This window comes from Oreochromis niloticus, linkage group LG9 (assembly GCF_001858045.2).
Source record: "Oreochromis niloticus isolate F11D_XX linkage group LG9, O_niloticus_UMD_NMBU, whole genome shotgun sequence".
Classification (NCBI taxonomy): Eukaryota; Metazoa; Chordata; class Actinopteri; order Cichliformes; family Cichlidae; genus Oreochromis; species Oreochromis niloticus.
Genome location: NC_031974.2, coordinates 29,548,694 through 29,561,740, shown reverse-complemented (window position 1 = coordinate 29,561,740; position 13,047 = coordinate 29,548,694). Strand labels below are relative to the sequence as shown.

The 13,047-nt window shown below is 42.4% G+C and overlaps 1 protein-coding gene across 2 annotated transcripts; it reads left to right on the top strand.

Annotated features, from left to right (window-relative positions):
* The first annotated feature begins 17 nt into the window (after positions 1-17).
* On the top strand, positions 18-11,640 carry mtpap (mitochondrial poly(A) polymerase). Of its 2 annotated transcripts, XM_005471645.4 has the most exons (9): positions 18-228; positions 963-1,129; positions 1,226-1,459; positions 1,556-1,780; positions 3,403-3,614; positions 4,839-5,065; positions 7,518-7,610; positions 7,708-7,781; positions 10,708-11,640. In XM_005471645.4, exons 1-9 carry the CDS (start codon positions 48-50, stop codon positions 11,050-11,052), a joined length of 1,758 nt encoding a protein of 585 aa, XP_005471702.1. In that variant the 5' UTR covers positions 18-47; the 3' UTR covers positions 11,053-11,640. The 2 variants fall into 2 exon arrangements, with proteins under 2 accessions (XP_005471702.1, XP_013129864.1); XM_013274410.3 differs by lacking the exon at positions 18-228 and having other exon boundaries at positions 941-1,129.
* The last annotated feature ends 1,407 nt before the right edge of the window (positions 11,641-13,047 follow it).

Below are 13,047 nucleotides of genomic sequence, written 5' to 3'. Positions count from 1 at the left end.
AGTGTCTTTTCTGGTATCTCTAGGTTGCCGTAGCCAGGACCAGGCGCATGCTCATTTGCGCTTCATTCCGAAAAACAATGGCGTCCTCCTTTGCTGTGTGCAGGTTACATATGAGAGGAAGGGCCAGCCTCGCGAAGTGCCTACAGAAAACCGACGCGTTTCTTCACAGGAGTATAGGAACAGACGTCGTTGTTGCCCAAGCTGAGGCCACTCGAAGTGACGAAAGTGGTTAGTAATTAAGCCTAGAAGAGAAGATGGCCTTTAGGCTAGCCCTAATACACCGCCGTGTGATGGCGAGTGAGCACCATTCCAAACTCCCCTGAGAAACGATATGTTTTTGTTGGTGAAGGCCGAAACCCTAAGTGCGTTGTGCGTTTTACACAATATGTGACCCGTAAGAAATCACTGGGTCATACGTAACATTCGGCACTGTGTTTGTTAACGATAACAACGCGATAACCCCTTTTCGGCTAAAGTTTTATTATATAGAACGTTTTGAGCTTGTACCTGTCATTTGTGGGACATTTATATTTACATAGAAAGTCCCACTGTAAAACTGACCGTTTTTTAAATGAGGTTTGTTGACATGTTCTGGGACAATTGAACAATGAAAACTAGAACTTAACCGACGATACATCACATTTTTTGCATTTTATTATCAATTTGGTGCATCTCAGTCTTTGAACGTTTATCAGTGAAAAACTGACGTGACACACCACAGAATTATTGCCTGCTGTCACCGGTAAATGTCATGTTATTTCCCAGTAAGCTGACATCAGTCACCCAAGTTGAAACTAATGTTAAGCCCATATATTTGTGCACCCCCAACCAGTCCCAAAGGTCTTATACAGCTAATATTATTCCGTTTGTCTGTTAACAACAGCGTGCTTACTACAGTTTTAAATGTCTTTCTCTCAGAGAAAAAAACTTGACTTGTTGGATGGCTTCTTTTCTGTTGTCAGATGAAAAGAATGGAAGGAAGTCTCTGCACACTCTCCACGTGGAGAGACAAGAGCAAGCAGAGAGGTCTGTTCTCATCAGCTGTCAAACCAGTACCAATGAGAAAAAGTTCCTCAAGTATTTAACAAAACATGGAGAAATCAATAAATACTTCTTTTATGAAAGCTATGTGAGTAAAAGACCAACCTCTTCTGATAAGCAAGTACTGCTACCTCACCACCCTGTTGGAATTGTGTTACGATGATGATATTGTGTAATTCTCCAGGGCGTGTATGCTGTAGTGGAGTTTGCCAACCAGGAAAGTGTTGCGTCTTTACTTGAAGGGGTGGCAATTCCTGGTGGCAGCCACGAATCCGCAGTGCCTTTCAAATCCAGACTGTTGTCACTCAGAAACCTCGGCTCGGTGGACTCATCAAACCAACTGTCAGGCTGGCAGTGCCAACCTCAGACCACCATTCCCATCAATGAGCTAATAAAGAGACTTTCCAGAGAAGAGAGTGTATGTTGACTTATCACATCAAAAGTTATACTTACATTTTAAGTCTTGTTTGAAGTTGATTGATTTGGATGTTTCCCATTTCCTGGTTTCCCTCAGATAAAAAAGCAGATAAGCTCCTTGACTGAAGCCTATCAACTCACAGAGGAGAACAGCAGGCTGCGTTTCCTTGTCTGTTCCCTGCTCAAGGATATTGCTACCGCTTATTTTCCAGAATGCACCATCAAACCCTTTGGCTCATCAGTGAATGGCTTTGGAAAGCTTGGCTGTGACCTGGACATGTTGCTTGATCTGGACAGCATCAGTGGACGCAATGTGAAACTGGTAATGAGGCTTTCTAGGTTTCTTTAGAAAATATTAGATTTATTGGCAAACAGTTTGCAGTGATTTGCTTGTGAGTTGTGAGGTAGCTTTCCTTTTAAACATTTTATCTGCATCTAAACTAACTACTCCTTTGGTTTGTACTGTTGTCTCTGACACAAAAGGCATATGAAAGAACCACGTTCTTCTACTTTTGCTTCTTTCGGCTCCCTTTGGGGGTCGACACAGCAGATCATCTGCTTCCATGTCACCTTAGCGTCCTCTTCTGTCACCTGTGAATCCTCTCTGTGGTCTTCCTCTTTTTCTGTTGACTTTGTCTCTAAAATGCCTAATCATAGCTGTCTCTCCGATGTACTCATTTCTAATCTATTGAAAATCTTAGCATCTTTAACTCCACCACCTGTAAGCTCTGCCTTCTGTGTTTATTGTCAGTGCTACTGTCTTCAAGCCACACATCATAGTTGGTTTCACGACCCTCTCATAAACCTTCCCTTTCAGTCTTGCTGCTTTCCTACTGTCATAAGTCGCCCCTGACACTCATTTCCACCCACTCACCCTGCCTGCACTCTCTTCTTCACCTCTCTTGTTCACTTTCCATTGCTTTGAATGCTTAGCTGCAGGCATTTGCACTTGTCTACCTTCACCGTTATAGGAAATTAGGTTAGTATTTTTAGACTTTTTTAAGTGCCTCTGCCAGCAATTGCCGATTTGCCACCACAATCACACATGAACCAATTTCATTTTATTATCCAGTGGCACTGAGGGAGCAATAAAACATGTGACAAAGTTATCAAACTTATTTAAGTTAATGGCAACATGCTATCCAAGTTGATCTCAAATGAGCTAGACCAGTAAACCCATTAAATAGCAGCATATAAAATAATTCCCGTGAAGCACTTTTTGAAGTATATTCATATAATGAAACATCACAGATGGCTCGTAAAAAGTTGGAGCAATTTGAAAAATATGCCGCAGTTTTTCCTCTTTCTGGTTGTTGTTATTCCAAAAGAATTCTTCTGTGCAGCAGGGGTCCTTGTTGTGTAGGTCTTACTTAAAAATACACCGATTCCATCCAGTGGCCTGCATTGAACCCTTTTGCAGGGTATTTTTGTCTCATGGCACATGTGTTTGAAACCACCTATACATATATATAAAAATTGCCCTCACATATTGATTTATCTTCTGATATCACCCCACAGCGACACATTACCCAGAAATCCTTTGCATAAAACCAAACAAAGTGGTGCAAAAGTGGTTGTTTCTTTCTTTTTGCCGTCTGCTAGATCCCCACTATCTCCAGACTAAAAATGCTGATGTGTTGGTCTGACTTTCAGACAGCTGATGTGCATGTGTCTGTTTTTGGTTTGTTTGAAAGGTATGAATGCACTTACAGTAATGTAATGGTTAACTGGCAGCTCAACTAGAATGACCACAGATATCAACTTGACATAGAAGAGAGTCACCCTGAAACATATATTAGGTTAAATTTTTTATTTACATGTCATAAGATAGAGAGCTACTATAGGATCAAATGAAAATAACAACTGTATGTCTCATGGTTTATTAGGACAAGATGATTGAAAATTTAAAGTTTAAACATATCTGATTCCTTCCTGTGTATGCAGCCTAAGTCAGGCCTCTCCCTGGAGTACCAGATGAAGCGGGCCAATTCAGAGCGAGCCGTCACTCAGAGCATCCTGTCTGTGATCGGGAAGTGCGTCGACCAGTTTGGGCCTGGCTGCGTGGGGGTACAGAAAATTCTCAACGCACGGTGCCCTCTGGTTCGTTTCGCCCACCAGCCGTCTGGCTTTCAGTGTGACCTCACAGCCAACAACAGGTACTCAGTCAGCGCAGATGTTCTGACATCAGTGGAACGATGTGAAGGGTTCTTTGATGTAGTTCTGGTGTTGCAGCGTTCTTACAACAAATATGTTCGTTTAAAAAAAAAAAAAAAAAAAAAAGTCAAAGTTCCACATCGTGAAATGTCAGATTTGACTTCGTCACAGTTCTCTTGCTTCACAGAAACTGCTCTTTTTACGTTACCCATAATACCATTTTTGGCCATGCTTGCGTTATAAAAGCCCCCAGACAGAAACCAGACTCTGGCAGGAAGTGCTACGATGGGTCAGTCTTGCATTTTTCCGCTGTGAAACTGAACACGAAGGCTAAGTGTGGGCTTGTTTGTGTTTCACTTCTTTTCCTTCCAACGTTATTGACTTGTGGTCTCTGCTGGTGTGTGACACAAGTACCCACACACACACACACACACCTGCTAACGTACAGAAAACCACTCTGCAGTTTCTAAGGAAATGGAGTTGAACCAGCCTCTGTGGGTGGCTGTGAGAGGGGGAACTTTTCTTAAATCGTGCTCACAGATCATTGAAGCGTAGCACTTTCCTGCCTGAGGTGTGAGTACGTGCGTTCAAGAAAAACAGACGAACAGTGGCCGAGTCAGGCGCCAAGACCAGCTGAATGCTGCTCTCCAGCGGTACATTTAGTTTCTCTGACCTGTAATGGTCGGCCCTTGCACCATTTCTCTGAACTGTTAATGCTATTAACACATCTCCAAGTTCTATATTTAAGGCAAAATGCAGGCATTTTATAATTGAACATGGTGTCATTTATTTTCAAAAGCCATTCCATATTACTACATTTCCATTTGAAATCTCCAAAATCAGACAGTGAGAGGCACATAACAGCCCGCCTGGAGTTTGCCAGAAATTAGCTAAAGGACTCTCAGAGCATGAGAAACAAAGTTCTCTAATTCTCTGGCCTGAATATCGAGCGTCATGTCTGGAGTAAACGAAAGTAGTCAAAATCACCCCTACAGTGAAGCACGATGGTGGCTGCATCATTGTTGTGGGAATGTTTCCCAGCATCAGGAACTGGGATACTCATCTGGGTCCAAGGAGGAATGAATGCAGCAATACACAGACACATCCTTCATGATAACCTACTCTAGCGCGCTCCGAACCTCAGACTGTGAAAACTGCATCTATCTGGATGCACTGTATGCTCAGATGAGAGCAGCGCAGTCGTTGTCACTCTGTGTTCTCCACAGGGTGGCGATGAAGAGCACGGAGCTGCTCTACCTGTATGGAGAGCTGGACCCTCGGGTGCGCAGCCTGGTGTTCACTGTGCGCTGCTGGGCCCGAGCTCACGGAGTCACCAGCAGCATCCCTGGGGCTTGGATCACCAACTTCTCCCTCACTGTCATGGTGCTGTTCTTCCTGCAGAAGAGGAGTCCTCCCATCATCCCCACACTGGACCACCTGCGTGACCTCGCAGGTACCATCCAGCACTCACACAGCGGACCTCTGAGAATTTGTTAATAAGTTTCAAAGTTTCAGTAGTGTTTTAGTTAATAATATTAGGAGTTATGCTTTTTTTCTGTTCTTAATCATTTTAAGTGTAGCATTTCACAGCCCAACACAACAGTCTCGTTCTTCATGCTTCAAAAACAGTGTACTTTCCAATCTTAAGCAAACACGCGTTCATTAGAAAACATTTTTCTTATTTAAGTGTTGGGCAAAAAACAAGAAGTTCATAAATTAATAGTGCCTTTTTTTTCTTCACACATTGCTTACTAACTGTTCCCTAAAATATAAAATGCAACCACCGAGTACACTAGCGGCAGTGTGGGGGTTTTCTCTGTACAGCTATAGTCACACTCACAAATATACGTTGGTCAATTAGTTACTTAGAAGTGAAAAATGTCATAAATGATTCAACAAAAACTTTTGGTGTTAAGGAAGTTAGATTTTCAGTGTAAGATACCTGCTTTGAGGACAGTCCCAGTGCACGTGTGAAAAGGTTCCAATTAACTGAGTCAGAATAAAATTCACACAGCAGGGAGAAGGTGAACAAAGTAAGAGCAGCAGTCCCCACTCCCTGAATATTGTGTTTCCTGGCAAATAAAAGCAAGAAAAGCACCAAATTGTAAAATGTTGCTGAATTCAGTAAGCAAATAACACATTTTGGAAGTAACAAGAATTCTCATTAACAGCTGGTTGGGGTGATTTTCTCCGGGAAAGCAAGGGGAAAGTCTTTTCTGTTCGTAACCATGTTTAAGCACCTCTGGGCACTGAGCTTTATTTGTTTATAGAAATACATACATGGAATCAACAGTTAAATCGGATTAAAACAGCTTGAAAAATTCACTGACTTAATCACGAACGTTGTACTTCTAGCACCATTTTTGCTGTCATGGAATTCCGGATCCTTTTGGTGTAATGTCTCTCTCATAACGTCACCAGTGACTATTTGTTCACCTCTAATGAACCCTCCATTTACAAAAGAAGTGATGAACATCACGAGATGTTGTTAAAAAAACTGCAGTTTAAGCAGCGTCTTTTAAATGACATCAAACAATTCAAAAGATTTTTTCTTTGCACACGTTTTTATGCTTTTGTAGTAATCCTGGCATCTGCTCACCACTGAGGGTCCTCATATCTTTATTGCAGCTTTCAGACTTGTGAAACCACCCGGTGGTCTAGATTGGACCTTTTGAACTTGTGGAGGGATAATTAATGGTGTCCTGTTACTGCTGCTTTCAGTAACTGAGGTGTGTGTTGGATTCTGCAGCATTGCTTTCCGGGCCTCTTCTCCCATGCCGGAGGCCCCCGGCCCGGCAGGGACTAGCAGCTGTCTTTGCAAGACGTGCTAAAACACTTGCTTTTTCCAGGTCATAGAGAAAGCCCAGTTATCTGCTAATGTATATATTCTTTAGCAGACAGGGCACAACCATATCACAATCGAGTTGATTTGGTAAACCAAGCTTGATGACTTGTTAAGTATTGGTCTACTGGCTGTGCCCACTTCAGATAAAGAGAGGCATTGTCCTTGTGGGGTCCTCAGCCTGAGCATAGGTGCCATTGGCATGCAGCATGATTGTGTTCAATGCACCTTTGCTGTGTCCATGACTTTCAAATTTAACTGTAGCCAAGAGCAGCATTTCAATGTCAGGTGTGACCCAGTAACGCTGAGTACAATGCACATCCTTCACCTACAGCCCTGGAGACTGTTCAGTTGTGTTATTTAATACACAGCATCCTGAGAAAGCCTTCCAGCAATCCATCTTATTACCATGTATATGTATGTGTTAGGAATGTTTAACCCAGTGTCCTTTTCTAATAGAACTGCCGTCACACCAATCTGCCCGCGAGTCCACTCGCCTCCCTCTGCCCCTCTTTCTGTCACTTTGGCTGCCTGATAATTGCCTTCCAAAAGCAATCTAACCTCACCTCTTCCCCTCCTCTCCTTCCTCTTCCTCCTCGGCACACCATTTAGCGCAGACTCTATCACACAGAGTGCTTACAGGACAATAAAAGGCCCATCACTCTGGGAAGGTCAATGACCCACCTCCTCTAGACACACACACGCACATGAGCGCTTCCAGGCAGTTATTTAAACAGCAGTGTAACACACTAACATACTCTCTCACACACACACACACACACACACACACACACACACACACACACACACCAGCCTCATGGTGGTGAAGGAGACTCGACAAGGGCACGGTTAAAGATGTAAACCAGCCAAGGAAGGACATGATACATGCTGTCTTTGTTCTTTTTTTTTTTTTTTTTGTTTATTACGTGAGCCTGCTCTCCCCTTGCTTTCTTGTTTTCTGGCCACGAGCGCGTGACTCCATCCATCTGTGTCTTGTTTATGGCCGTCGCAGGCGTGTAAAGGCAGACATTTTACCTTGTATCCCTGCTCTCGTCCCCACAAGGCCCCGCGGACAAGAGCGTGATCGAGGGGAACGACTGCACGTTTGTCAGCGACTTCAACAAGATCCAGCTTCAGAGCAACACAGAGACACTAGGTGAGCACAAGAGACCGCTCCCGCACAGTTTGATATGTCGTTGACATTTGTATTAGCGGGCCTTCGTGCTAATTCTACTTTTCTGTCTTTGCTTTAGAGCAATTGCTGGGTGAGTTCTTCGAGTTCTACGCTACCTTCCCATTCAGCCGGATGTCCTTAAATATCAGAAAGGTGAGCATGATTATCCAGAACTGCCTCAAGTCATAGTTTGGTGCCAGCTGAAGTGGTTGTACCTTTTAACGGCAACCTACTTTGCTAATTTGCAACTGCCCATATTTTCATTCCTGGAGTGGTTTTGCATGATTCACAGGTCAAAATAATTAACTAAGCCTGTTTTTGCTTTACTCTCCCTTCCTTGGACCCACCTTACTTCTGATTGGCTGCCCCTCTCAAACAGAAGGTTTATACAGCATGCTGCTGTGCAAGAGCAAAGCTTGAGGTTTTATCTCTCAGGGATTACTTGTACATACACTAACCTCATTGTTTGAAAGTTTTACCATGTTTTATTAGAATATAAATGCTACCACTGTAGCATTACACGTATGGCAGAAAATAAAGCGAATGGTGCCTAATGAATTTAAAAACTGCAGCAGTACGAGCTTAAATGTGCAGAGACAGATCCATGTATATGTCCACTTATTAGAGCTGAAAAAAAAGGAACCATACTCTACATAGAGAAAAGTCAGCTACATAATTTAGGAAATGCTGCAAACAAGCTGATTTTGAGTTGCTTTTGTGTTCTACTCATGTTGTATCAGTCAGTACAAAGGATTTCTCCCTCTGCTAATGAAATAATAATGAGACCAACAATCGCTTCCTGTGCTTTTTTTTCTCTCCATGCCAACTGCATGAATAAATAAATAGATATCCAGAAAATTCCTCACATTCAAAAGGGAGCAAATGTGAATTAAGTGGGAGCTCCAGTTTAAAATCTGAAATCGGCAAAGAGCGGTCAAAGCTACAGCAAAACTTTTAGACTGGCCAACGATTTTAAAACATTTTGAACAAGGCAAGTAGTCCTCTACTTCAAAGCTGCCATTTAGACCTCAAATCAAGTTTTCTAAACACACTGAGGCTCCTGTCTAAAGGAACATTTGAACGAAGCTGGACTGTTAAACTGAAAAACAGCCGCAATGGCTCAGAGTGCTCTGATATACTGTCAGCATTGCTGTATATGTCGTAAAAAGGCTCAACTAGAGTCCTTCAGTGTGGGTTTGGATTTATTAGTGGATCTCGCCTCTGCAGTACTGCACAGTCGTTGCAGAGTTATGGTGGGGCACATGCGCGCGCACACACACACACACACAGACACACATACATTTGGCATAGCTGTATGCAGGTAGTTTTAACGTTGTTTAATTGAGCTGTGCATCTGTCGCAGTCATTTATTCCAGTGTTACAGTTTCCGTGATTATGTCAGTTTCTGATTGGCTCAGAGTGATATAAATTCTGTAGCATCTGCCATTTTTTGTCTTTTTTTGTTTTAGCAACTGATGCACTACGCATGCATCCATCAGACAGATGGCTATGCTTCTTCAGCAGTCCTCATCTCTACTACTATCCTACAGAGAGTCCTTCTTTAGCATGTAGAACCATGTCAGTGGGTAATTATAACCACAGTAGTAGTGCATTCTCCAAGCAGAGCAGTATCGTATTGGATAAAACAGATAGTGACAAAGTTTAGCTTTAAGGGCATAATTTGTAGTTATTGGAATACAATAATATTGTATTGTGTGTGAAGTATTTTGACAATATCATATCATGTGACGTCAGGGGATACACACATCTACATGCTAATGTGACAAAAAATTTATATGGTTTTAAAGTCAGTCCAAATCCTCACGCTCAAGGAACTGGAATAAAACTTAAAGCGCACACAAAGAGAAGTTCAGCCTTCTTTCAACTCTTGCACCCAGCTGAGCTCCGGCAGGGAAATCTGTTGGTAATAAAGACCGTGTTTGCTGGATGGCGTCTTCCCACACACACAGATGACAGCTGTCCTCGTCTCATGTGATTGATGCCGGCCCCACAGGAGCCCGGCGCCCTTGAGCTTTAGATCCCAATTAGGAGGTCTGTCACATTAAGTGCAAACAAATGCATATTTGTTCTTTTTATACCCGCATTTATCCTGATGTGCCTGTTTATGCCTGTGTAATACTTTCTACTGGCACCCAGGGAACATCCTCGATGGAAGTCACACTGTTTCATCATTGGGAGTTTTTGGGGCTAATTTTTCCTCTCTGTCTATACGCGATAGTTAATTAACCTACTGCTTAAAATGTTCAGTGCTGAAAAATATGCCTCTTACTCCCTATTACTCTTCCCAGTAGAAATTTTGCTGATAAAGTAGCTCTTCATGCTTTGATGGCACAGTATATGAGATGCCGGGATTTTACTACAGCTTAGAGTGTAATGAATCGATACCCGTGGGAAAGAGAGACCCCAGCTTAATATATGAGACTAATATGAAGTTTGACACAGCCTTCCCTACAGCACAGGAAGCTTTCAGGTAGACTGTGGTTGTGACCCTTGCCTATAGGCTTTCAACAGTAGAGCAACCACCATAAATCTGCTTTACTGTGCTACAATTCTCCGCTTCACTCCCCTTTTCTGACTGATGGCTTTATGTTGCCATCTTTAATCCTTCCTGCCCGTCCTTTATCCACCCGTGCCTTTACTGTCAGGCATTATGCAGGATACAGCATGCAAAGTACCACGGAAGCTTCTTGACTTCCCTCTGACCCACATTTTGATGGTTTATTTGATGGCCACGGCGTTTGGACAGATACAGACCATGTATGTTTTTTTTTATTTCAGGCTAAGCTCATTTTTTTCCTTGTTTTGTTTGGTAAATTTAGAAAATTCTGCTCATTTGCCCAAGTCAAAAAAGACATGTCCATTTTCCTCCTTCATCTGCTGCCCTGCAGAGAGGTGTTCCACTCAGGTATGTGTGCCCCAGATAGAGCAGCAAAGGGCTGAGTCCATGACAACAAGATTGATGGACCATGACGCACAGGACACGAAAGTCTGCACTTACAGCTGCTGCTGCTCACGAAAGTGTTTTCAACCTGCTTTGTCCCCTTGCCTCTCTCTCCAGGGCAAAGAGCAGAACAAGCCCGAGGTGGCTCCGCTGCACATCCAGAACCCGTTTGAAACCTCTTTAAATGTCAGCAAGAACGTCAACGCCAGCCAGCTCGACCGATTCGTGGCTTTGTGTCAGGAGAGCGCCTGGCTGCTCCAGCAGAGTGAAACCAGCACACCAAGAGGTAGTGGTGTGGGAGACGAAGGTGCTCCCACACCTTGGGGACTCGCTACCCTCCTTCTGCCTTCGCAGGTCGCAGGGATCAAAAGTCGAAAGAAAAGGAGGAGGGAGCCAGCCAGTGAGAGGATCAAGGGCTTGCTAGAATCATTGAAAAATAAAAATCAACTAAAGAAGAGCTAGAAGGACTCTTCCATGTCTCCACTCTCTTGTCAGGACTTCAAGCTCCTCTGCGTTGCTGTGTGATGCTTCACCGTGAAGGTGAGAGAAGAGGCTCCAGGAACTGGACTGTAGTTCCAAACATGGACACTGGAGGGTGTTAGTGAGACCTATATGTGCATATGTTTTGGGACCTGAAATAAGGGAGTCTTGGCCATGCAGGCTGTAGACTGTAGACTTTCCCATTCTGTTATGATTAAAAACAATAGTGTTGAATTCAGTCCGGCCTGATGCTCGTTTCGTAGCTCAGACAGTGTTTCACAGGTTAATTTGATTCATTATCATGTACATCACTGTTAACAGCATCAGCACAGACACCATCTGTTTACACTTCAGGCTAAATCATTATGCATACAGTTACAATGTGGATGGAATAATTAAGGTTTTACTGAAAACTGTATACACTAGTTACACTTATGGAGCCCCAACACGAGTAAAGGCAGCCGAAGTGTAGCTAAATACATCAGAATCATTAATACTAAATAACCATGGAAAGAAATTTAATAGTTTTTAAAATTATCCATGTCTGATAAAATAAATTCTAAAATTTCAGTTTTTCCAAGCAGCCTGATCTTTTTTTATTCTTCATTTTTGAGATGTGAGAAGGTGTGTGTGTGTGTGTTTTTATCTGATAAAATATCATTTCAAGTGTGATTAAAGCAGCAAAGTGGGGCAAACACTTACGTAACTCTGTTAGAACTGTTAAAAAAGTAGTACCATTGGTATTTGGAGAAAAAATAAACTTTATATAAACAGCTTTTATATCTGATTTTTACAGGTTTAGTGGTAAACACTGTATCCGATTTATCTGATACAGATTAATAACAGTAAAATTTGATCTGACTTTATGTTCTTTTACTGCAAATACTGCATTACAGCTAATAACTTTTGAGTAATAATAGCTTTTCTTCCTATTTTGCCTTTTCATATAGGTGATCATCAGTATGCCCTAGAGCAAGTAAACCAGTCAAGTAGAGTATATAGTGTTTCAGGGTTTACAGGTTAAGTAGAGCTTTGTAACTGCAGGTAATGCTTAAAAAAGTTCATGCTATTCTATCTCTAACACTACATAACCAGTAAATAAAATTTTGGAACACTTTAACTTTGAGTTGTTACTGAATTGTACTTTCTATCATTCTGACAGCAACATAAAGCACAACTTTTCGGGACAGTATTGTCGTAAGATACCCTGCTTAAATATAAAGGAACCCTCGATCATCACAGTATAACACAAAGTCACTTAAGCTTAAGGGATATCAATCTGTTCTGTTAGAAAGCATAACCCACTGTGAATCAGTTTCATCTGCTTTGGTGCAAGTGAAAGTGACAACAGGTGCACTCGAGAGGCAACAACAAGGCAATCCCCCAAAAGGGAATGGTTCTGCAAGTGGTGACCACAGACCATTGCTGTCTTCTTATCCCTCCTGACTCATTTTTCTGTTTCTGTTTGGTAATAAAGACCGTGTTTGCCGGATGGCATCTTCCCACACACACAGATGACAGCTGTCTTTGTCTCAAATGATTGATGAAGTTCTATTAGCAAGACCCGATACCTGTAGTCCATTCATGTGGAACAGGCATTTTAGCTCCTCCAGGATGCCACGACCACGAAGTTTTTCTGTTTCCCAGCACAGTCTTGAGAGTGTGAAGAAGATGCCAAAAGATGGACTGTTGCATAAGTCAAGATGGATACAAGGTCAACTTGGCAGAACCAGCATCTTCTGCTTTTCGTGAGAAAAAACAGGAAGAGCACCGCCAGAGAACTTTGACCTTTGTTCAATACTGTGATTATATGCGGTTCCCTTCATTTTTTTGAGCTCAGGGACGGTCCAATCTCACTTTCATACAGAGGATTTCATAATTAGCAAAAGTTGGGGAAACTAAATCTACTTCCACTACAGGAATGCTTTAAGTTAACCAGTTCTTAACCTATAAAAACTTAGTCCTCTAGCCTCCTGA